The sequence below is a fragment of the Dreissena polymorpha genome, unplaced genomic scaffold (genome assembly GCF_020536995.1).
Source record: "Dreissena polymorpha isolate Duluth1 unplaced genomic scaffold, UMN_Dpol_1.0 chrUn004, whole genome shotgun sequence".
Classification (NCBI taxonomy): domain Eukaryota; kingdom Metazoa; phylum Mollusca; class Bivalvia; order Myida; family Dreissenidae; genus Dreissena; species Dreissena polymorpha.
Window position 1 is genome coordinate 494,810 of NW_026273318.1, and position 26,669 is coordinate 521,478.

The following is a 26,669-nucleotide window of genomic DNA, read 5'->3' on the forward strand; positions in this document are numbered from 1 at the left end:
CTTGATCAAGAGTTGTGTATCGTGTTATTTCTTAAAAGTTGACCCAGTATTTGTAAAAATATTGCAAAACATGTACATTTCCAGAAAGGAAATTTATTTCTGCGTTTAATAAGACCAAGATCGTGAAAATCGCTGCACAATTGATGAAGTAATGGCTGTTTAAAACGATGCACCCCGTTTATATATATATATATTTTATAGTGATTTTTTTCTGAAAAGTTAATTTTTCGTTATAATATGATTATTTATCATTCAAAATGATGTTTTCACTAATTATTATTATAGCCACACGCCAATCACTGTTGTGCGCAAAGATTTAGTGTGCATTACTTAACAGACGTTGTTCTTTACCAATAAAGGAAAGCGATAAATAAACTTTAAAAACACATTAGTTATTCTCAATTTTAAGGTATTTATTACTATTAGCAAAAACGCTAACCACCTGTGGGCTGAACCGACCTAAATTTTCGGACTAGGCCGATAAATCTTGGGGTTGAAAAGCGTGATACCGATGTAGATATTTTTGATCCGCATTCTACACTTCGTTGGTTGAAGGGGAAGTAACTGTTACCGGCGGGAAGTTAAAATGTTCTGAAAATTAAAGCCCAGCGTGTGAGTTTTCAAATTCAATTGTAGAAAAGATTTCTTAAATTTATGAAAGGTGATATGAATATCTAGGTGTTATATAGTGGCGAGTATCATTGAGCTACTATATATGCATAGCTCTACATGTGATCTTGCATTCGTAAACGAGTTTTACTAAAACTGACACAATTTGACATTCGGTGGTGAATGTAGTCCAAATAATTAGACGTAAGCTACCCCGCTTACCGTCGATGTAAATCGACCTCATATTTATAGGAGTAGTGGTGAATGGTGATAATTTTATGTCGTATTAATTTAGTTGCAAATCCAACTCCAAGTTATTGACCCTCCTGGTGGCTTGGTGTTGCAAATGGAAACCAGATTTTCCAAAGAAACGCTACGCCGGGAATCTAGTCCATATAAACGCACCCCTAGAAACTTCGATAATTTTTGCTATGGGGGCGCTGGGAGTACAAATGCACCCCTTCATAAACACAATCACTGTTGTGCGCAAAGATTTAGTGTGCATAACTTAACAGACGTCATTCTTTACCAATTAAGGAAAGCCATAAATAAACTTCAAAAACACATTAGTTATTCTCAATTTTAAGGTATTTATTTCTATTAGCAAAAAATCAAATACAGATTTTCCGATTTGAAGATTTCATGACGTGATTTTTCCCAATTTCAAGGTTTTCACCACTCGATTTTTCCCATTTTTTAGGTTTTCACTGCTCATTTTTTCCCAATAGTACCGGTATGGGTACTTTTCCCAATAGGACAAAAAAATCGCTGTCTTCAATCAACAACACTCCAATGGGTAAACTGTAACTAAAATCATAAGACTATATTATCTAACCACTTTCAATACATTTTGTAGCAATTAAAAACAAAATAATGACATTTGTTAGATTAACTTTGCAGAGTATCTCCCTCAAACATTTACAGAATGGTTGACAAGCCTGAAACTAGAAATGGCGCGGCAGAGGCCGACGCGTATCCCCACGCCGAATGTTTGACCTAGGTGTGCCCCAGGGTTGGTAATGGGGCCATGCATAGCTGAGATTGACCGTATTGTCATAAGAGAAGTTCATCATCAATTAGAAGTGAATTGGTGTAGAAATGAAGAAGTTATAGTAAAAGGCAATTTTGGGTGGGTGTGACATATGTGGGCAGGGCGCCCCAGGGTTGGTAATTGTGCCATGCATAGTTGAGATTGACCGTATTGTCATAAGAGAGGTTCAGTATCAATTTGAAGTGAATCGGTGTAGAAATGAAGAAATTATAGTAAAAGGCAATTTTGGGTGGGTGTGGTCTATGTGGGCGGGGCGCCCCAGGGTTGGTAATGGGGCCATGCATAGTTGAGATTGACTGTATTGTCATAAGAGAAGTTCAATATCAATTTGAAGTGAATCGGTGTAGAAATGAAGAAATTATAGTAAAGGCAATTTTGGGTGGGTGTGGTCTATGTGGGCGGGGCCCCAGGGTTGGTTATGGGGCCATGCATAGTTGAGATTGACCCTAATGTCATAAGAGAAGTTCAGTATCAATTTGAAGTGAATCCGTGTAGAAATGAAAAAATTATAGTAAATGGAATTTTTTGGTGGGTGTGGCCTATGTGGGCGGGCGCCCCAGGGTTGGGATTGGGGCCATGCATAGTTGAGATTGACCCTAATGTCATAACAAAAGTTCAGTATCAATTTGAAGTGAATTGGTGTAGAAATGAAGAAGTTATAGTAAAAGGCAATTTTGGGTGGGTGTGACATATGTGGGCAGGGCGCCCCAGGGTTGGTAATTGTGCCATGCATAGTTGAGATTGACCGTATTGTCATAAGAGAGGTTCAGTATCAATTTGAAGTGAATCGGTGTAGAAATGAAGAAATTATAGTAAAAGGCAATTTTGGGTGGGTGTGGTCTATGTGGGCGGGGCGCCCCAGGGTTGGTAATGGGGCCATGCATAGTTGAGATTGACTGTATTGTCATAAGAGAAGTTCAATATCAATTTGAAGTGAATCGGTGTAGAAATGAAGAAATTATAGTAAAGGCAATTTTGGGTGGGTGTGGTCTATGTGGGCGGGGCCCCAGGGTTGGTTATGGGGCCATGCATAGTTGAGATTGACCCTAATGTCATAAGAGAAGTTCAGTATCAATTTGAAGTGAATCCGTGTAGAAATGAAAAAATTATAGTAAATGGAATTTTTTGGTGGGTGTGGCCTATGTGGGCGGGCGCCCCAGGGTTGGGATTGGGGCCATGCATAGTTGAGATTGACCCTAATGTCATAACAAAAGTTCAGTATCAATTTGAAGTGAATCCGTGTAGAAATGAAAAAATTATAGTAAATGGAAATTTTTGGTGGGTGTGGCCTATGTGGGCGGGGCGCCCCAGGGTTGGGAATGGGGCCATGCATGGTTGAGATTGACCGTATTGTCATAGGTGAGGTCCAGTATCAATTTGAAGTGAATCGGTGTAGAAATAAAGAAGTAAATGTAAAATAACCTAAAAAAATGAGTGATAATTTCTGACGCGGCCCCACCCCAACCCCTATAACTTTTGACCCAGGGGTGACGTCAGATCAAAATTCCAAATAGTGCAGGGTCGCACATATGCTCATAGCTACCATGTGTGTAAATTTCAAGGTTCTAGTGCTTTTAGTGTAGGAGGAGATAGTGGCCAGGACAGACAGACGGACGGACGGACGGCGGAGATCACCACAATATCCCCACCTTTTTTTCAAAAAGCGTGGGGATAATGATCATAGCAGTATTTTTACATGATTATGGAATTGGGCCGGGTCCTTTTTGGATTGGTATAATTTGCCGCGTTTGAAATTGGAAAATTAGTGTTGTTACTGTTTTGGAAAAAAACAAATTCAAGATAGAGAATACAAGTGTTTGTAGTATTATATTTACTAAGGTTGAACTTATATAGCTGGATGGGAGATGAACAAAATGTTGAGATTAAAAAAAATAATGAAACATTCATTGGGATTTTTTAGGTTCTATTTGGGAAAAATATATGCTGTTTCCCAGTGGGGCCAAATACCGGAACCCGATTAAAAAAAACAAAACGCTTCATAGTGACTATTTCTGGATCAAGTCCATAAGCTTAACAAGAAACTAAGCTCATGGAGATTTGCTGGCTTAAAAAGGTAGTCACCACTAAATTTTGCTGGACTGTAATCCGGAGGACAAAATTCAGAGTGTTATTATTAAAAGACATATGTCACCATTATATCGCATAAACTGCATTTTCCTGATTAAAACCAAGCATATCCATTGTTAATAGTAGGAAATATACAACTTGCTGGCAACATCGTTGACAGAATTTAATTGCAAATATATTACATTATTTAAAAGTTACTTTTTTACTTGCATACTGCTGGTTTCTCCTTTCAATTATAACCAGTATTTTGTATATAACAACTGTTTATCCAAACTTGATCATGATTAAGTTTAGGACAACAGGGAAAAATTGTTTATGAATAAATCAACACAACTATTCACATTCGTACACAAAGTTTCGTACCCTTGTTAAGCCATGTTTTGAAGTAAGAATAAGGCCAAAAAAAAAAATAGTCTTGGTTCAGGGAACATGGCCAGAAAAATGTAGGAAGGTAGGTAGGTTTTTTATTTATTTATTTATTTTTTTTACCAGTCGACTGATTTCAGGGTGAAAAAGGGTCAGTTAATGCACCCATGATTGTTTAAACACTGACCAAATGATTAATATTGCACATGTGGTATTTAGTCGTTGTATATTATTCAATATTCCTAGCTCTTTATGCACTTCTTCAGGGCTAGCGCTGGCCCAAAATTTCTTTTAGCCAACCATTTTTTCTTTGTCTGTCTGTGATAGTGTGACCTTCATATTCAAAAGTGAACAAGCCATCTTTATCAGTCTCTGGTGTTTGGGGTGTGACCTTCAGAATTTTTTTCATCATGAGACCTGACCTAGTCTCCGACAGGGGCTCAAGAGTCTGAATAGTGGCTGTCAAAAGGAGGGTAACCTCAGAATAGCACAAGTCTTTCTTCTGGTACATTTTTTGATAAAATGGCAATGGGTTTGAGCGCATCGCACAGGAAGTGAGCAGTGTACATAAATTTGAATGTTGCTATTGGTTTGTACAGGCTAAGGGCGTCACAGTACATTGATTTTGATTCATTATCAAAGCGAAGCCAATTGTTGTCAAGTTTCCATGACTCTTTGAATGTTCTAGTGTTTTGTGTTTTAATTATTTTTTTTGTTATGACTCTTTTTCGTCCAACAACGCTTTAAGGTTAAAGACGCCATGTTAGCGACTTTAGAGACAAAGTGGTTACTTCCATTTTTATAGTAGTGTAGATGAATGACTCTTCCTATGTGTAAAAAATTTGAAATGTTAATTAAAATTAAACCGCGCGTGTTTTTCACATTTTTATTTGATTAAAATACGCTGCTGTCAGTTAGCATAGTGTGCGAGTAAAACAAACAAATTAATTAATTATCATCTTTTCATTTCGATCGGAAATTGGCAGAAAGTTGTAACATCATTGACATAGAACTAATTATTTAATTATCACTTTTAAATTCAGATCAATAGACAGCTTGGAAATAATGAAAATATTGTCACGCTTCTTTTCATTTTTAATCTTTAATAATACGACATTTGCGACCGGCCGCTATTTTGTTTGCAGACGACAATATTAACTGTGTATTCAAAGTGCACAGTGTCTGCGCATGAATGACCGAATATTACTCCATAGCTCCACCCATTTTTACATTTCATTTAACAACGTCATTTCATGTGTAAGCGAGCTCAATGTTGATTGGCCAGCTAGCATGCGCACTTCAATAACAATAAGGTCAAGCGATGTCTCGTATACACGTGCAGACCGGTTATTGTTCACTGTTCAAATTGCGAACACTTTCATTGAAACAAAGAGAAAAATATAGAAAACCAATCCAGGTTTAATTGGTGGCTGTTTTCAATGAAATTTTACGAGATTTTAGCATTTTCGCCATCAGATTTTATTCCATGGACCAAAAAAATCGTTAGGGTCGGGGGCAAAAAATAGGGTCGGTCGGGTTCCCTGAACCAAGACTATTTTTTTTTTTGGCCTAAACAAGGATCATAGAATGTAAATTGAACTTTCAAAATTGCAAAATCTTGTGCTCATATAGTTTTTAAACACAGTGATAATTTTTTGCATATTTTGATTTGTGAACTGTTACTGTTGCTTACAGGATTATTTAAATGGCTGCTTAAAGGTTTTTGACAGTTTTTAGCCAAAATAGTCATATTTTTAACATTTAAAAATGGATGATGAAATTGTAAATTGGTTGTCCACAGCCATTCGCTTATATAAAGAAAAAAAGTCCTAATCATGCAATTTGAAAATATTGCACCATTAATGACAACCATAATAGACTAGTATGTGTCATCTGTCTCATTTTTGCAGTGGTCAAGGTCACATTTGGTCATAAACATTTTGTTTGTGACACTTGTTTAGCTTTTAAATAAAAGCAGAAAGTGTGGGCATCTGTGACCAATGGACACATGCCATTGTTCATTATTGAATATTCGGATACCAAATTACTAATCCTAGTATACGCATACTTGGCTATTAATTAACATGCTTAATCATGAGGAAAATAACATATTTTCAAATTGAGTTAAAGTCTTATGTATTTATTTACCGGTATACATAATTACGGTCATAATTGTTCTCAAATTTTGACTTTGTTCTGACTTATTTTATAAACACCTGCAGAATTAATATCATGTTTGGCCACTAGGGCACTTACTAAAGATAACAGTTGGAAATTATGACATTATGTCTTCTGTAAACTCATCGCTACTTTAAACATCTCAAAATTTTAACAAATGTATAATTTCAGATCTCATCAAAGATGGGGGTAGCCACTGATGAACCCTCAAAGAAACGCCAGAGACTCTCGTTGAAATCCAGCAGAAATAAAACAGCAATCAAAGATAGCAATCAAGATGCCAACAACAATGCCAACCAATTTCCTAAGAATAGGTATCCAATAGTGCAAATTTACATACTCACATGATGGTGTTTTGTAAATTGATCGGCACTGTTATATGGTGAAACAAGCACATTACAATGTACTTAAATTTTAATAGAAAACATGCTGTTTACTTTGTTCTGTTTAATTAACTTACAACCCTTAGGGCTTTCCTTAGGGCTTCCAAGTTTTGAGGATTGGACATTACAAATACACTTGATTGATCCAAACAGTGAGGAATAAATGTCTTACCTCAGGGCTCGACATTAACTTTTGAAAGCACTTGTCCAGTCGGACAAGAAGACAATAATTTCACTTGTCCTGACCAAAAAGCAACTTGTCCTGACCATTATATCTTATTCTGCTCAGTACTTTGCAAAATAATGAAATAATAGTACAAAATGCTCAAATCATAAAGACTTGAATCATTCAAAATACATGTAAACATAATTGTAGGCAATTTCAATACAAAAAAGTGACTAGAATAACAGGAAATCTCAAGATTATTGATTTGTAAACGTTATACAAAGCCATAATACCATGTACCTGACAAAAACTTGTGCGTTGCTAACATCAAACAGAAAATGTTAAAAGTGATGTATATGTACAGTAATTACAGGGGACAAAAATTCCACTCGTCCGCTCGTATTGACGAGTGAAATCTTGAAAGGACGAGTTAATTTCCCTAAAGCTCTCGTCCTACAGGACGAGTGAAAAAAAGCTGATGTTAAAATATATATTTTCTGACCAGTAAGACTCTTTTTCATAAAATAAAATCATTTGAATCTGACTTCATTCACTGTAAGTATTGATTTTTTTAAAGAATTATTTTACTGCGAAGTACCGTTTTCAACCAGTCTGAATTTCATCTGAAAAATGTCTGACGTACAAGCGTTCTTTAAAGGGGGCAGGAGCAATGTTCAACCATCCGAAATGGAAAGCACGCAAGCATTAGAAAAAGGAAAAAACAAATTTGTCTTCATTTATTTATTTTGTGTTCCTCATAAATAAAGTAAGTTAACATTTCTTCTGTGATCAGCTGGCATGAATAACTAAGTAAGCAGCATTTTAGCAGTGATATAGGAAACATTGTTAGTCATATCAGTCCTTTGCAATCTTTCTTTCACACATATTTGAAGGACAAGTGCATGTGTTTGCAGGACGAGTGAAAATTTTAATGCACTTGTCCTGCAGGACGAGTGCAATTTATAAATATTTTTGTCCCCTGAATTAACTAATATTTAAAAAAAACAAAATCATTCTATACATAGAGAGGATGCAGGTTTTTTTTACCTTATATAACCGACGCCGAATATCGGCGTCCTCCCCTACCAAACTAGGCTGTTTTTTTCCCCTTTCCGGTCCAAAAAATTCCCCTAAAAAATTTTTTTTTTTTTTTTTTAATAGAAAGAGGTGTCTCATGATTATAATATCTCAATTCTATTTTAATTTAATCTTGTTAAACGTACTAAATTATGAAAAAAAGCAATGAATATAGTGCAAACATGTACAAATGTTATAATGAGAGAGTAAGTATTTCCCCCCAAAGTAGAAAATGGTGCGTAAAATTTACCCCACAAAAGGGCTAAAGGCCCCATCCCCCACAACCCCAAAAAAAACCTGGGACGTCACTACGTTAATTGTCTGTAAGATCGGTGTGTACCGGTGTCGTAAAATGCATATTCTTTACAAGGGAGATTATTCTTGTTATCTTGGCAAAGAAAAAATGTTAAGGGTTGCTTCCCTTGTGAACAGTACTGTGTAGTACATGTATCACATTGAACTATCAGAATATCTCGGGCTTCGACGATTAAACGTATACAAAATATACTCGGAAAAGTTGAGTGATATCTCCACAGAAATAATTGCTTTAAAGGCATTTTTTCAAAGTTATGCAATTATAATGACCACTTGTCCCATCGGACCAGCAAATTCTTTATTTACTTGTCCGGACTAACAATTTGGTTGTCCTGGACAGTCGGACTACCTTTAATGGTGAGCCCTGTACCTGATTTTAAAAAAGTAAATTTTGGTATATACCTATGTTTGCCTACTTATTTTAGTGCCAGTTCCTCGTCTACTGACACAAGTATAAGCAGCTGCGCAACTGAAACCAATACCAGTTCCTGCTCTGGTTCTCTGTCTACCACTTGCGCTGAGTCTGGCTCCACCACCAGTTCTGGCTTCACAGGATCCAATACTTCAGTAAATGAGACTGGTTCCTCAAGTCAGTCAGGGACATCCTGTCATGAGAGTAGCTCTTTAGCGACCTGTCATTCAGCAGCAAGTTCAAGTGCAGTTGGGTCGAGCAGCTCTGCATCAGAGACTTCCACCTCTGACGTGACTGGTTCCTCCTCAGGTGCAAGTGAGAACAGGGTACCAGCTGTGGCGTCATTGGAGAACTTAGGTAAGTTTATTTGTAGGGAAATGAAAAGAGACCTATGTAAGTTCTTTTGAAGTGAAAGGAAATGAGAACTTTGGTAAGTTTTTAACTTTAAATGAATGGTAGGAAATGAGAAATTAAGTCAGTCGAATGGAATAGGGAACTTAGGAAAGTTCTGTTGAAATGAAAGGTATTGTTCCACTGTCCATTAAAATAAAATGGAAAATGTAAAACAATAAATTTCTCATCATGCATTTTTGAATTACTTGTTGTTGTGCACCTTTTTTATAAAAGAGGTGTAAAAGACCCGTTTTTCTGTGTGTTTTCATGTTTCAAACATTCACAAGTGTTTTTATTATCCCTCGCCATAGGCGGAGGGATATTGTTTTGGCGTTGTCCGTCCGTCCATCTTTCAGTCCGGCAATTTTGTGTCCGGAGCCATATCTTGTAATTGCTTTGGCGGATTTCATTGAAACTTGGTTTGAGTATAAATATGGATAAGAGGATGATGCACGCCAAATGGCATTGTAAACCATCTGTCAATAACGGAGTTGTGGCCCTTTGTATCTTGAAAAAATGCTTTTTTGTGTCCGGAGCCATATCTTGGAAGTGCTTTGGGGGATTTCATTGAAACTTTGGTATGAGTATATATATGGATGAGAGGATGATGCACGCCAAATAGCATCGTATGCCATCGGATATCGGATATCAATTCAATGAATTTGCTTGTTAACACTAAGTCTGGCTTGTTATTTTATGATAGAAAAAGCTTTTTCGATTGCTGCTCAATTTATAATTACAAGCCTGTTATTTGTTGGAATTTTAACACATATAGAATGAATGTAAGCCTCAAATTTCTTCTGTAATTGTATTCAACTTTGGTGCGAATGAAGGTCATTTTGCCCTTGATTTTTTTCAGGTAACACCTGTTTCATGAACAGTGTGATGCAGGTGCTCCGGTTCACCCCTGGTTTCCTTGACAACCTGGCTGTTCTATACCAGGACGTTGTAGCCTCTGAAAAAATCATCAAGAAAAATAGAGGCAATGAGGAGGTTTGCTATTTTCAAAATTGATTTATATTTTACTTAGAATTATAGTTAACATTGTATTTTTATTGGCCCAACAGAGCACAATGTGCTGATTGAGAGCTTTTGTGACAGCTTTTTGTCTGTCGTGCGTTGTGTGGCGTGCTGTGTCAACATTTGCCTTGTTAACACTCTAGAGACCACATTTATTGTCCGATCTTCATAGTAAGAAGATTTGTGCCAATGATATATTGGATGATTTCAAAAATGGTTCCGGTTGGTTGAAAAACATGGCTATATAAAAATCTTGTTAACACTCTAGAGGCCACATTTATTGTCTGATCATCATGAAAGTTGGTCAGAAGATTTGTCACAATGATATCTTGGACAAGTTTGAAAATGGTTCCGGTCGGATGAAAAACATGGCCGCCAGGGGGCAGTGCGTTTTTTCTGATATGGCTATGTATGGGTTCAGTAAAACCTTGTTAACACTCTAGAGACCACATTTATTGTCCAATCTTCATGAAACTTGATCAGCAGATTTGTCCCAATAATATATTAAATGAGTTTGAAAAATGGTTCCTTTTGGTTGAAAAACATGGCCATCAGGGGCGGGGCATTTTTCCTTATATGGCTATATAAAAAATTTGTTAACACTCTTTAAGTCACATTTATAGTCCCAATCTTCATGAAACTTGGGCAGAACATAATTATGTTGTAATGATATCTTGATATCTTGGACGAGTTTGAAAACCGTGCTGGTCTGTTGGAAAACATGGCCACTAGGGGGCGAGGCATTCTTTCTTATATGGCTATACATGTATATGGCTTTAGTAAAACCTTGTTAACACTCTTAGAGGCCTAATTTATTGTCCAATCATCATGAAATAAGGTCAGAAGATTTGCCCCAATGAAGGCTTGGACGAGTTCGAATTATTCCGGTTGCATGAAAAACATGGCTGCCAGGGTCGGGGAATCTATCCTTATATGGCTATTATATAATTAAACATTGTAAGCACTCTAAAAGTTACATTTGTTCTAATCATATCTTGTGCTGCACAGAACAGGTCAGTTGCTTTGTATTTCAGGTGAGCGACTTTGGGCCTTTAAGGCCCTGTTGTTCGAAATAGAATCTTAACACAGAATATCTAAAAAACTAAAGAAAAAATCTAGGACCATATTAATTATTATACTTCTTAGTCATGAAGGATGATAGACTCCTATCAATGTGTAGGTCAACTGGTCAAAGTAAAAGGTCACAGGATCATGCAATATTTAAACATCTCTTGACAATTCCCTTTGTTGATCCTTGGATGCATGTAGTGTTGGGGTGAAAACATCTCTTGTAATCAATTTAATTTGATGAATTTGATATTTCTGTTGTTAGAATGAAGATGCATGTGTTGATGATAAAACCACAAAGCTCTGCTGGACACTTGTGAAAAATATTTACAGGGTAAGTGCAATTGAAATAGCTTGAACATATTCAACAAAATAATTAGTTTCTTATAAGTACAACTCCAGTGTAAAGAATATTGTAAAACTGAGAGCTTACACTTGTTATATAAAGATCTACACCACAAGTTTAATCATTCTTTTGTGATTATGAAATAAGTTGCTATGATTTATTACCGTGTAACTTAACACTTTATTATTCCCCCCTTCGAAGAAGAGGGGGTTTATTGTTTTGCACCTGTCAGTCTGTCTGTATATCCGTCCACCAGATGGTTTCCGGATGATAACTCAAGAAGCTTAGGCCTAGGATCATGAAACTTCATAGGTAGATAGATCATGACTCCCAGATGACCCCTATTTAGTTTGAGGTCAAAGGTCAAGGTCACGGTGACCCGAAATAATTAAATGGTTTCCGGATGATAACGCAAGAACGCTTACGCCTAGGATTATGAAACTTTATGGGTAGATTGATCATGACTCGCAGATGACCCATATTGATTTTCAGGTCACTAGGTCAAAGGTCGAGGTCACGGTGACCCGAAATAGTTAAATTGTTTCCGGATGATAACTCAAGAACGCTTACGCCTAGGATCATGAAACTTTATAGGTACATTGATCATGACTCGCAGTTGACCCATATTGATTTTCAGGTCACTAGGTCAAAGGTCAAGGGAACGGTGACCCGAAACAGTAAAATTGTTTCCGGATGATAACTCAAGAACGCTTTTGCCTAGGATCATGACACTTCATAGGTACATTGATCATGACTCGCAGATGACCCAAATTGATTTTCAGGTCACTAGGTCAAAGGTCACGGTGACCTGAAACAGTAAAATTGTTTCTGGATGATAACTCAAGAACGCTTTTGCCTAGGATCATGACACTTCATAGGTACATTGATCATGACTCGCAGATGACCCCTATTGATTTTGAGGTCATGCTGCCACTACAACGGACAGCCCATTATGGGGGGCATGCATGTTTTACAAACAGCCCTTGTTAATTATAAAAAATGGTTGTTTTTGTTACATTGTTCTATATACATTGGTAAGATATCAAGATGTATTTATAGAATATGGCTTTGTTGCATATTCTGACAAAGTTTATAAGTATCTTAAATTTAACATAGTTTATGTGTGTTTGGGACTGGGGTTTGACTATTGCAGCTTATCGGTTATTTTCTCCAGAACAGTTTCTTTATTTAATAAACACTGTAAAATTTACTTGATTTTTAACCAGGTTTTCAGCAGGAAAAGATTGGCTAATGTCAGCTGGCGGGCGGGCGGAACAAGCTTGTCCAGGCCATAACTTTGTCGTTAATTGTGAGATTTTAAAATCATTTTGGCACATTTGTTCGCCTTCATTAGACGGTGTGTCACGCGAAAGAATTACGTCGATATCTCCAAGGTCAAGGTCACACTTTGAGTTAAAAGGTCAAAAATGGCCATAAATCAGCTTGTCTGGGTCATTACTATGTCATTCATTGTGAGATTTTATATTCATTTGTTCACCATCATAAGACGGTGTGTCGCACGAAAGAATCACGTCAATATCTCCAATGTCAAGGTCGCCATGACTAAAAAAAGATTTATTTTGAAACAAACTTACAAAGGGGGTTAATTTTGTTTGTTCATTTCAAAAGTTCAGTTTGAGTTGTCTCCCTTTATCAGACTTTTTTCACAATGAAAACCTTGTTTTGTGACAATTTTGTTCCTTGTTTTATTTGTTGGGGAAAATGCACACATTTTTCATAATTTATGAGTTTTCAAATGAGTATGGGTCTTCTGATATCGCTTGTATTGTTATAAAGCACTGAGGGTGTTATCTCTCTGGCCATGTTGTCATGGTGTAGTGGATATGGTGTCCACCTAGCAACCTGGAGGTCATGGGTTTGATCCTCAATGTAAGAGGCTCTGAGCGTTCTTTAGATATCCTTTAAAGACATTAGGTAATGATTCTACCCAGGAAGCATGCTCAAGAATGTTTTAATGAGCTGTAGGTTTTCAATGAAATCAAGCTTTAAAAAATAGGTTTAAAGTACTAACTGTGTTGCCAGATGTACCGTGACCAGTCTGCCTTGGAGGACAAGTATGAGGAGGTGGCTTCCGACGATGTCATGTCCATGGCAGTGAGGCCAGTCAAGGTGCTGTCAATTATCAGGTACGGGGGTTGTTTAATTAAGCATGGTTTCTTGAAAACTGGGCTAAATGCATGTGCGTAAAGTGTTTTCCCAGATTACCTTGTGCAGTATGCTGTTAACTGTGCAGTATGCTGTTAACTGTTTTTTTTTTCCAAGGAGAAACTTTCTTTTAACAAAAAAATATAAAAAAAGCAGAAAGTGTAGTTTCTGACAAGCCTGAGCCAGTTTTCTCAGAACAAGCTCATTTTATAGTAGTCAGGTACAGGAGGTTTTCTGAAGCATTTAATCAGGAGTGGTGTGTTGGTTTTCAGGTTAGTAAAATAAGTTGCTTTTATCAAAAACTTACAAGTCAGGGATTTTGTTCCCCAATTGGGCAAAGTACCACTACCAGTTCCATACCAATTTGGAAAAATTAGCGCGAAAAAAACTGAAATTGGGAAAATTTGCTTATTGAAATCTTCTGATTTGGAATTATGGGTCTCAAATAATTGGTATTTACCGGTACTGCACAAACAAATTAAAATATTCATCTACATGCATTTTTGCTTGAAATGTTCAGTTTCAGTGCTCATGTAATTTGTTCACTTGCAGATTATGCACTATTGGAATGACAGCGTTTTTCCTCACCACTTTGCTTTGGGAATGGTGCCGGCAACGGTCAAATTGGGAAAATAAGCGTCGTTTTCATCAAAATTGGAAAATTTATTAATTATGCTCATATCTTCAAAAAGGATATGCTTAACCTTTAAAAAACGTATGATTTCTGGTTTATTTTATATTTATCATTGAATAATAATATATGGACAGAATAACATACTTGCATTTGCCACCCAGTCAAATTATATGACATTCCTGTTTTTGAATTCATACTTCAAATTTAGAAATCAAAAGTAAACACTGCTATGTAACATTGATTAAGATCTTAAATCTTTAATATCAGAATTGTATGTAATATCTATATATGTTTAATAGATATTTAAAAACATCTGAGCAATCAGGGATTGTGCATGTTATGTGACATCAATTGCATACATGTAATATATTGAATAATCAAGATGTGTTATAAACAGCAAAAGTATTTATCCAAGTGAAGTCTGCAACAAATGAAATTAAAATCAAATTTTTAATTTCAACTTCCCGGTATCTACCAAACTAAGCTTGATTATAATCTCTATTTGGAGCAACAGCTATTCCACTTCACAAACATGTGTCTTACAAAAGTTCAGCAGCACAGACCTTACAAAAGGAATTACCAGATTTCAGAATAATTCAACTTTTAACTGCAGAGAACACATGAATTCAATTGTTCAAACATGGTCTGCTTGCTCAATTTATCATAAAGTAAAATACTTGAAATATCACAATCTTCAACTTCATCAAAACATACGTTTTCTTTCTGCAAAACAGGTGCAACAGAATACATTACTATAACTGCATACAATTAAATCATAAAACCCAGTAGAACAATTTAGTCAGAGGTACATTTAAATTAAAAGCTTGTCCTTTTTTGCAAATTAAACTCACAATGCAATTAACAAACTTATGAAAAAATCAACGATATAAAAATTGATCATCGAAGCATCAACAACATCTGCCTGACTCTGACAAGGGTACGCTGCTTGCAACCTCGGGAATAGCATTTAATGTAATATCTAGTACTTGTGGTGTTGACGTACATGGATATGAATCTGCACCAGTGAAGCCCTACCTTGTTCGACCGCTTTTTTGTTTATTTTCTTGCGATAATACTAATTACTTCAAATTATGCGACGCTGGTAATTCGCAAAAATGTGTTGCGTTTTATTAAGATTCCCCTTATCGAGTGCAGGAGTATTGAGACAACGGGAACTAATCGATAAATTGTCATCAACACTTTTTGCATTGTGTCACACCAGTCATAGTGACAATAACGTAGTGATGTCACCATCTATGTATAAAATGCACTTTCTGCGGTTACTTCCCCTGTTGGTTAACAAGCACTGATCTTAGTTTTACTCAATTTTCGCGGTAAAACAAAAAAGTAAACATCAACGATTTTTTTTCTGCCAATTGGGAATTTTTTATTTGAATTGGGAATTTTCATTTTTAAATTGGGAAAAATTGTTGCATTGGGAATGGTGCCGATTTACGGTACTAACTTTATATAGAGGAAAAACGCTTAATAAAATTGAAAAAAAAATCCTTTTGTGATTGGTTATACCAGGCAGAGATTTTTTCCTTCTTGAGAAAGGGCTTTATATAACATCTTCCCCCTAGAGAAAAGCCTGTTCCCCTAAGAGAATTTCTTTAAAATGATAAGAAAAATTCCAAACTTTCAATCTTTGGGGAAATTTATTCCCCTTTTTCAGTTCTGTCGATAGTTTTTCCTTGCAATGGAACGTCATGACCATTCCCCAAATCAAGAAAGAAATATGTTAAATTATTTAACTTAGATGATGTTTATATATATAAATATCATGCCAAAAGTGTAAGTGCATACAAAACATTTGGTTCTTATGTTTGTTCTTAGAGAACTGAATCCGATGTATGAGGGATACATGCAGCATGATGCACAGGAATTCCTGAGATGTATTCAGTGCTATCTTCAAGATGCTGAGAAAGAAGTCCAAAAGTTTTATTCGCTGCTGCCCAGCAAGTTTTCTCCAAATATACATGCAAACCCTGTGATGCAAAGGTTTTTAGATCTAGCAAGAGACATAGACAGAAGAAAGGCTTTAACAAAGCCAGAAGATACAAGTGTTGATCACAAAGACTGCTTAAGTAATGGCCTTGAAGTGGACAAAGTGAAAGTGAATTTGTTTGTTAAGCCTGAGAAAGAAATCAAAGCTGTGAAATCTCCGACCAAGGCCATACAGATGCCACATGAGGCAGACACTGCTGGGATAATTGATGAAGTGGTAGGTGAAATGAGCCTTCCAAGTGCAAGCTTAGAACCACATGCCCAGAATGGTGTAGATATGAAACAAGGCATTGAGATTGGTAATACTGACAAAGATAGTCAAGAAAATAATCTTGGTCCTGTAGCTAATAAGCAAAAAACCAAGGAAGCAAGAAAAAGCAGAAGAGCAAAACCATATGATATAACAGCAAGCAATAAGAGAGATAGAGAAAAGTCACAAAATGGTGTGACAAAAAAAGAAGATAGATGTACAGCAGATGTGGATAAATTGAGTCACCCTGCAGAAGATTTTTCAGTCAGGACCTACGCAAAAAGGCGATTAGGAATGAGGGGAGCTGTTGTCAAGAAGACCTCAGATGATCTCTTTGAAGAAATGAAGGAATTGGAACAAGCAGTTATCAGTGAAGAAAAAAAGTGTGCAAAGATTGCACTTGAATCTGAGAAACGTGTAAAAGAAGCTGTTGAAAATTCTTTTGATTCTAATAAAGATACTTTTAAAACTGAAAATGGTGATCAAAGGTCATTCCAAGATGCCTTTTCTGTGTTTCTAAATACTTTAGCTCCCAAAGATAACTCGCAGTCTGACTCGGATGATGAAGATATTGTTATGCAGAAAAAGAAAGAGAAACTTATACGTAGTTCGCCAAGACGGTCACCGAGAAAAACAAAGTCAGACTTTGTCAGAGGCTGTGATAAGCTCCCTTTGTCAAAACTTGCCCTTTCATCCAAGTCTCATGCCATGGTTCAGTCAGCAAAGTTTAAATTGGACTTTTCCATAAATTCCACCTGTAAACTTGGTAATAAACATGAAAATTCGGTAAATGTTAGTCACAATGCATCATGTGCTGAAGGTTATTGCCACGGTGATTTAAATGATGACAACAGAACTACAGAAAAGGATGTTCACATTAAACAAGAAACTGAAACAGAGTATGTGAACTCTAAGGACACAGAGAAAACATATCCTACAGAAGTGAAGGATTGTATCCTTAAATCTGACCCTAAACCTGACCATTTTGTTCCTCATATTACACTTAATCCCATTGTGAAACTTGAAAATTGTGATCATGTTTTGACTGGCAGTGGCAAGTCAGTCAGTGCTGCATATGCAGACAGCCAAATGAGTCCCATGAAAAGTGGCAATCGTAAGGATTCCAATAACTATTTAAAGCTTCGATCCGATTCCATGATGGAGAATATTAACAATGATGAGGATTTGAAAAGAGCCATCACTGAAATGCTCAACTCTCCAGTGAAAAGCAGGTCAAAATTTGACATGGTGGAGAGGAATTTTCAGGTATATCAAGTCATTTGAATGAGCAGTTTAATCAAAAACTTTTTATGCACCCCCAAAATTTATTTTGGGGGGAGCATATAGTCGCCGCTTTGTCTGTCCGTTCATGTGTCCGTCCGTCCGTGCACAATTTTTGTCCGGGCTATTTCTCAGCAACTAATCACCGGAATTCAATGAAACTTTATGGAAAGCTTCATCACCAAAAGGAGATGTGCATATTATCAGCGGGTTCTGGACGGATGATTTTTCACAGAGTTTTGGCCCTTTGAAATTTTTCATTAACTGTACATAGAGTGCAATTCTTGTCAGAGCCATTGCTCAGCAACTAATAACCGGAATTCTATGAAACTTTATGGGAGCTTCACTAACAAAAGGAGATGTGCATATTATCAGCCAGTTCTGGTCGGATGATTTTTCACAAAGATATGGCCCTTTGAAATTTTCCATTGTTCATATGGTGCAATTTTTGTCCGAGCTATTTCTCAGCAACTTATCATGGGAATTCAATGAAACTTTATGGGAAGCTTCACTAGCAACGGGAAATGTGCATATTATCAGCAGGATATGGTCGGATGATTTTTCACAGAGTTATGGCCCTTTGAAATTTTCTATAAACTACATATAGTGCAATTTTTGTCAGGGTTTTTTCTCCCCAACTAATGACTGGACTTAAATAAAGCTTTATGGGAAGCTTAACTACCTTGAGGAGATGTGCATGTTATAAGTGGGTTCTCGTTAGATGATGTAATTAGAGAGTTATGACCCTTTGAAATTTTTAAGTTGCTAAACCATCCATCGTATTATTTTGTCTAAAGTTATGCCCCTGAAGACGTTTCCTTTTATCTGAATATATAGTGCAATATTGTTACAAAAAAAACTTTGGGGAGCATCACCCGTCTCCGACGGTTTCTTGTTTGTAAATGTTTTAGTTTTGCCTTTTATTGTTCTTTTTTTTTGGTACAATTCACAAATTCATAAGTACATGTACATGTAGCATGTTTCAATTGTTCTGCCTATGCTTGTTTAATTACTAACCGGTAACTGATGGACAGAAAATAGTGCTTGCATATGACTTCACTATGGTTTTCTTTTTTTTCTGAACAAAGGATTAGAAAGCTTCATTATTTATATTTGATATTATTTTATCTTACTTTTTTTGTTGGGATGATAACTGCATGTGTAATACATGTATAGTCACAATTTGTGGGCTTTATAACTTGTTTTTACAGTATTACATAAAAACGCTATAATTACAACTCTCGTTACATAAATTCACCATGGTACCGGTAGCCATTTTACTTTTGCTTTAGAGATTTAAATGGCTGCACATAGCAGAATATCTGAGCAAATTCAGATCAGAATTAATTCATCAGCAAATTGCCATCTGATCATACTAATGGATTGCAATAACTGTTTGAAAGTTCTGGTAATATACTGCAAATTTCATTAGAATAGCAAAATGTATGCCAACCCCTCAGTCCCTGTTTTTAGCAGCACATTTTCTGTCATGTTTATGGCATGTTTGTTACATGCTAATAAGTTGGTCAGTAATTGTGTTTTTCAGGGAACAATGATGCTGCGCACACAGTGTCTTGTGTGTGAGACATCTTGGGAGAGAAATGAAGATTTCCATGATATCAGTGTGCCTGTCCGTATTGAAACCTTGGATACAGACTCTGATGGTAAGTAGAGTTGTAATTTGTTTGAAAATTCAAATGTTTTAGAATTCTCTGTAATGTGTAATAAGGTGTTTTTTAACAAATGCTTTTACGAAAAGATGCAATAAAATTCTGGGTATTGTTCATGGACACAAACATTTTCCCTTGCCAATGGCTGGTATTCTCAGACTAGGAATGCCTTATTTGAATAATAAATGCACTCCAGTTAGCACCAGCGTGTCAATTATTGATATAGTCTAGACACGGACGGAAACGCATACGCAAATAATTGTCTTGAATTAGAACATTTCTCACTTATATCTTATATCTATTATCTAATTTTGTCGATGATTGAAATTTTTATTTATTTATTTGTTACACTTTTCAAAAGACCCATTATAATATGTGTGTGTTTCAAGACCTGTGTCATTTAGTAAATTGCTTGCGTTAAAAAGTACGTATATTTTTATTATTGTGACGATTAGGGATTTAGACAGACTTAAAAATGGAAAAGTTGCATAAAGGACTAAGTTGAGCCTAAAAAAGTGCAGAATAACCCCTTTTGTGAAAATATGTTAACCCATTTTGTGAAAATTAGTCGGTTGGTATGCTTTGTATATTGTTTGTGACTTGCATGCCACAAAAAAGCTCTTGAACTCTGATTGACATTACATTATTGCTTAATTTCATGATAGACATTTAGTAAAACAATTTAAATTCACCCAATTGAAGGTGGTCAGGAAGCTATGCCGCCCACCCACAGCCTTCTTGACCTTATAGAGGCGTCGACGGAGGTGGAGAAGTTACAGCAGGACAACAAATACCGCTGTGAGAAGTGCAACACGTACACAGAGGCTGAGCGCTCCATTCACTATGATGTGCTGCCCAACATTCTGTCTCTCCATTTGAAGAGGTTCTCATCAGAGGCAAAGTAAGTCTCATAAAGGAGGATTTACCTTTTTCAATTTTCTAAAAGATGACTTTAAAATAAAAAAAATAAAAATTCTTGAAAACCTTTATTTATTTAAACACCTCAATATGAAAAGTGTGTGTTTGGCTGCTTGAGCCATGATTGGCTGATAAGATTATAGAGCAGAAGACGTTGTCAAGGGTGACATTATTATATCAATTTGTCACTTAGATGATGGGGAACTCTGGTTATTGTTTTAAGCACTACAAAAGCCTGATTTTGATGTACAATAAAGGTGCAAAAAGCCCCACCAATCTTTTATTTAATTTTGAACAGGGTTGGCATATTTGACCGGTCAATTGAGTATTGACCGGGCCGATGGTCAATACCTGGTTAAAACCGGTAAAAATACTGGTCATTATTGGTCATTACTGGTCAATACTGGTCGATTGAAAATTGTAGCATTTAAACATCACAAAGGAGCTATTTTATATAAAATCAATAATTATTCTGTAATTGATAAACTTTTTTTTTAAGTTATTTATTGTAAAAAAAATCTTGAAAGCTGTAAAAAGTTACTTCTTTATTATTTATGGAAACAGCCTCAAATACATAAGGACTAAGGCAATATCTTTATCTCAGTGTATCACATCTGTTACTAAAGTATTATTACTATTGTAGGTACCATAGCATTTCACTTATCTATTGATATATCTATTTGATAAGCAGATGGACAAACAGAACTCTTGTGTTTTCTAGGGCCATAATTCTGGCCCCTAAGCCTTAATTGGTAATAAAATGCATGCAGTGTTATGTCTCTGATATTGACAATAAGGAAAAATCTGCCCTTAGGCTATTTTATATCACTCACACAAAAGGAGATTACTTGCTATTATTAAATAGTTACTTCTAACTTGTCTCCTTTCTGTATCAAGAGGGTTTTTTTCCTTTCATATTTAAAAGTTCTATTGGTATTCAAATGAATACGCAATCAAAGTTCTTGATTTTGACAACTCTTCAATTATTTTTTTCTATTAATTATTATTTCTTATTATGTTTTTCATTTTTATATCAATGGAAAATAAAAGGTTTTTGACTATTTTCTTTAAAAAGTATTTAAAGAAATCTATGCAAGAATACATGACAAGTAAGGGTCATGTAAAAAAGGTTCCATTTTAGGCCCTATTATCAGTTTTGGGTGCCCCAACCTGTATAGGTGAGAAGACTGTGGGGACAGTGGGGCATAAGGAATAATTCATACACAGTAATTGACTAATTGACAGGTTCTTGTTGAATCAAGCACAGAATTATCTGAGCATTCATAATTCATTAGAATTGAAAAAAAAGGTCAATCGACCAGAAAAATCCAATTGACCACCTTTGACTAATTTGAATTTTTTTTTAGAGATTTGCCTACAAATTGCATGAACAGGTATAAAATAGTGGGTATTAATAGCTTAAGACATTATTGGCAACATGTCTGTTTAATTTATATTATCAATATTGTTTAATTAGGCATGGAATATTATTCAAAATTAGGGGTTAAGTTCAATCGACCAGTATTGACCAGTAATGACCACTTCGGGAGTATTGACCGGGGCGGTTTTAACCGGTAAAAACCGGGGGCGGTCGATTGGTGCCAACCCTGATTTTGAAGCTACCCATTAATCTCACTCCTGTCGTGCATAAGCTCCTATATGCAAAAAGCTGCATAGTGTGTTAGAGACTTGATGGTTGTTAGCAGAATACCAATTACAATTGGTTTAGAGCTTTGCAAGCGCTTGTGAAAATTTCAAGTGCTGAATAACTATAATCAAAAAATCAAGCATTGCGACAACACTGATTTTGAAGCTAAAGCACAGCAGTGGGAAAAAGCCTAATAAAAAACCCTGTTCCCTGTTAAACATCAATACCATAATTGACCTACATTTGGTTCTCACATTCCAGAAGGCCTGGTTCCCTGTTCAAGATCAATGACAGTATCAACATACCATTGGTTCTACCCTGTCTTCGCTATAAGTGCTCAACTGCCTGTCTTCGACCAGATCACACGTAAGTTATCAATTGAGCCTTGTGAGGTCTTATTTGTTATACCCCCATTACCATTGGTAATTGTTATACCCCCATTACCATTGGTAATGGGGGCTATATAGGAGTCACTTTGCCGGTCCGTCGGTCGGTCAGTCTGTCGGTCTGTCCTGAAATTTCATCTGATCTTCACCAAACTTGGTCAGAAGTTGTATCTAGATGATGTTTAGATATAGTTTGAATATGGGTCGTGCCAGGTCAAAGACTAGGTCATGGGGTCACTTAGTGTGTTTTAAACTGAAAGTTTGTACGGGCCATAACTATGTCATTTATCGTTAGATTCTAAAATGACTTGGTACATTTGTTCACCATCATGGGCTGGTGTGTCGTGTGAAAAAAGTACGTCGATATCTCAAAGGTCAAGGTCACACTTGGAGTTCAAAGGTCAAATGCTTTTCCAGGCCATTACTTTGTCATTTATTGTGAGATTTTAAAATCATTTGGTAAATTTGTTCACCATTATTGGACGCTGTGTCGCGCGAAAGAATTACGTCGATATCGTCACGGTCACACTTTGAGTTCAACGATCATAAATGAGCTTGTCCAGGCCATAACTATGTCATTGATTGTAAGATTTTAATATCATTTGGCACATCTGTTCACCATCATTGGACGGTATGTTGCTCAAAAGAATTATGTTGATGTCTCCAAGGTCCAGGTCACACTTAAAGTTCAAAGGTCAAAAATGGCCATAAATGAGCATGTCCGGGCCATAACTATGTCGTTCATTGTGAGATTTTAAAATCATTTGGCACATATGTTCACCATCATTGGACGGTATGTCGTGCAAAAGAATTACGTTTATATCTTCAAGGTAAAGGTTACACTTTGACTTCAAAGGTCAAAAATGGCCATAAATAAGCTTGTCCAGGCTATAACTATATAGTTCATTGTGAGATTTTAAAATCATTTGGCAGATTTGTTCACCATCATTAGACGGTGTGTCGTGCAAAAGAATTACGTTGATATCTCCAAGGTCAAGGTCACACTGAGCTCAAAGGTCAAAAATGGCCATTAATCAGCTTGTCAGGGCTATTACTATGTCATATATTGTGAGATTTAAAAATCATTTGGCTCTTTTGATATCTATCACAGGACGGTGTGTCACGCGAAAGAATTACGTCAATATCTCTAAGGTCAAGGTCACACTTTTAGTTCAAAGTTCAAAAATGGCAATAAATGATCTTGTCTGGGCCATAACTATGTCATTCATTGCGAGATTTTAAAATGACTCTGTACATTAATTTTGTTCACAGTCATTGGATGGCGTGTGACGGTGTCATGTGAGAGAATTCAAGAGTTCAAAGGTCAAAATGGCTATAAATGATAATGGCATAATAATTCTTAAAAATCGCCATAAATTAGATTCTCTTGTTTTGTGAAGACACCATGCAAAATAGTCTGTGTCAATGCGGTATGTGGGGGTATACGTCACGTCTGTGATAAAGCTCTAGTTTGCAGCTAATGTAGCTCCAGACCAGCCTGCACATTTACCCAATCTGGGCTGGAGCTACCCTGTCCACTATGAAGTCACACAAAGACTGAAAGTGTGGTGGTCTCATTATTGGTCATGTTACCTCTTGACCAGACTATGCAAATGCACAGCTGACCACATATGGTATAGAACCCATTTTTGCATAATGCAGCTTAATGATTAAATGTTAAAAACAAAAATTAACTTTTGAAAGTTGAAGCTGCTGCAGTGAAAAGTTAAGAGTTTTAATGAAGTTAATACTGGTAATCAACATTATTTAACGGTTGTACAGTTAATAAGTTGAATATATAAATGGTATTCTATGTACTAAACAATTTCAATACTATGTGCAAAACAGTTCAACATAATGTTTGCAACTGTTCAAATATTGTCGTTATTAATTTATATAGTGTACTTTATTGGAGATAAATAGCATAAACTTAAAGATACCTTAAGTTAAAAATCTTTCCAGTCAAATACAACTTGTTAAACAGTAGGTCCTGTAAACTGGGAAATATACAAGACCTCTGCTTCTTTAAGGATCTACCGGCTACAGAATAAACTGTAATTATGCCCCCCTTTGAAGAAGAGGGGGTATATAATTATTGTTTTGCTGGTTGTTGGTTAGACTGTCTGTCTGTAGACCAGTTTGTTTCTGATAACTTGTGAATGGATTGACGAATTGGCTTGGTTACTTCCCATGTGGATTGGCCTTTGCCAGTAGATTACCTTTATTGAAATTGGGGTCACTAGGTCAAGGTCACTGTCACACTAAGAGTGAAAATTGTTTCTGATCAATAACTTTTGAACCTAGGGACCAGTTGGCTTGATACTCCTCTCTTTCATTGGCGTTTGACAGTAAATGACCCCTATAGTTGTATCACATTCAATTAATAACTTTCAAAGAAAAATGTGTTATTTGTATCCAAAACATTTTCTCAATTGTTGAATGACACCAGTTTTCATTAATCTATCCCTATTACATGATTTTCGTAATTTATTCGATTGTTATTTATAATTTTCGCTGAGCAACGTCATATCTTGTTTATTTTCCGCCATATTGAATTCACATTTGTGACAGGGAAACGCACCGTAAATAGTATAATCAGGTACCCTCTTAAAATTGTATCCGGAGAAAGAGGTTTGGAAAGGAAATGCACGTGTATAAGGACACTATCACTATTTTTTACAAAACTCTAAACTTGCAGAGCCATTAACAAATATTGACAAACCAACAAATTTGTTCTCTTCAAAAAAAGTAACCTGACAATCCTATAAAGTAGAATGATTGGCCGGACCTTACCAAATTTACTGGATATAGCTGTTGGTCGGGCCATGTTTTGAGGAGATTATCTTCTTTCACTGAGTCTTCTATTTTGCTTTGAAGTTTTCAATGATGTTACATGTTATCCGTTGTTTCATTTTAGATACAAACTCTATGGAATTGTGACACATTCAGGAGCCAGCTTAACATCCGGCCATTACCTGTCGTACGTTCGAGCCCTTCCATCAAAAACGAAAACATCTAAGAACAATTGCGAGTCGGTGAAAGTGATACATGGCAATATCATTACCGTGATGGACAAGCCTGATACCAGTGTTTGTTTGAAAGGAGCTATGACAAGAAAGAAGGCTGGTGTAACTACCAAACTGCCCGCAAGATTTACTGATAATGTTGTCACAAATACTAAAGTGAAGGCATTTGAAAACATAGTACCCAAAAAGACAAAAATAAATGTAGAAGAAACTCTTGTTCCAACGCCAGCATTCAGTTCAGAGTGGTTTGAATGTGATGATGAGACGATACGAGTGTTTGATAGTCAGGAGTTTGAGGAATTGCTGTCTGGAAACTCAGGCGCCCTTCTTGGGACGCCTTATATTTTGTTCTACCACAAGGCAACCCTATGTTGATCATAGTTTTTTTGTTTTTCTTAACATTATATACATAATCGAGGGTTAGTATGCACACATTTCAGTTAGACTCTTGTATAAACGAAGTCATTGCTGTCTAGGAGATTTAAGTCTCCTACAGGTTTCACTGATTGGGACTCTGATGTTTAGATATATAGATACAATATACTGAAGAGCTGAGTTTTCATAAAATTTAACAAATACATATGTTATGGATTTTTGTAACTTACTCATGAATGTATACAAATTTTACTTTTATGTAAAAAATCGATACATTTCTAGTCTTGATTAAAAATTTGTTTATTAATTGTGTTCAAAATGATTTCTTACTTAACCATGTATACATGTGAAGTATAAATTTATATACATTGTATTCCAATTATTAATATGGTTTGAAATAGTTTCGAAAATGGAATAAAAGAAATTCAATTATATTTTAATTGACTATCAAAGGTTAATTATTGCAAATTGTATGTTTTGTTTGTATGTGGTACCTAGTAAATTTGTTTTATTGAAACAAACTTGTTCAAATTTGTCAAAGAATCAATAAAGACAATGTTCAAATGGGCCTATTAATCAAAACTGAAGGTGTTCAAATATTGGCCGTGGCCACTACTTTGGTCAATTAAAGACAATTTTCAATGAAGCACATTAGTGATGGTAATTGTTGGTGCATATATTTGTTTATGAAACTATTATATGTGTCTCGATGTCTCTTTATACTGAAAATGTAGCAAGATGGCTTATTTTGAAATTCTTTTTATTTGTTGTTTGTTCATCTATGTTACTAACACAATAAAAAATAACTGTATACTTTGCTTTTTGTTGATTACCAT

The 26,669-nt window shown here is 35.9% G+C and overlaps 1 protein-coding gene across 2 annotated transcripts; it reads left to right on the forward strand.

Annotated features, from left to right (window-relative positions):
- Positions 1-528: 528 nt before the first annotated feature.
- Positions 529-26,646, forward strand: LOC127863281 (ubiquitin carboxyl-terminal hydrolase 1-like). Of its 2 annotated transcripts, none has more exons than XM_052402691.1 (11): positions 529-612; positions 6,464-6,606; positions 8,659-9,002; positions 9,898-10,031; positions 11,392-11,460; positions 13,516-13,619; positions 16,109-17,795; positions 19,357-19,474; positions 20,183-20,381; positions 22,308-22,412; positions 25,350-26,646. In XM_052402691.1, exons 2-11 carry the CDS (start codon positions 6,476-6,478, stop codon positions 25,831-25,833), a joined length of 3,375 nt encoding a protein of 1,124 aa, XP_052258651.1. In that variant the 5' UTR covers positions 529-612; positions 6,464-6,475; the 3' UTR covers positions 25,834-26,646. The 2 variants fall into 2 exon arrangements, with proteins under 2 accessions (XP_052258651.1, XP_052258652.1); XM_052402692.1 differs by having other exon boundaries at positions 554-661.
- Positions 26,647-26,669: the final 23 nt, after the last annotated feature.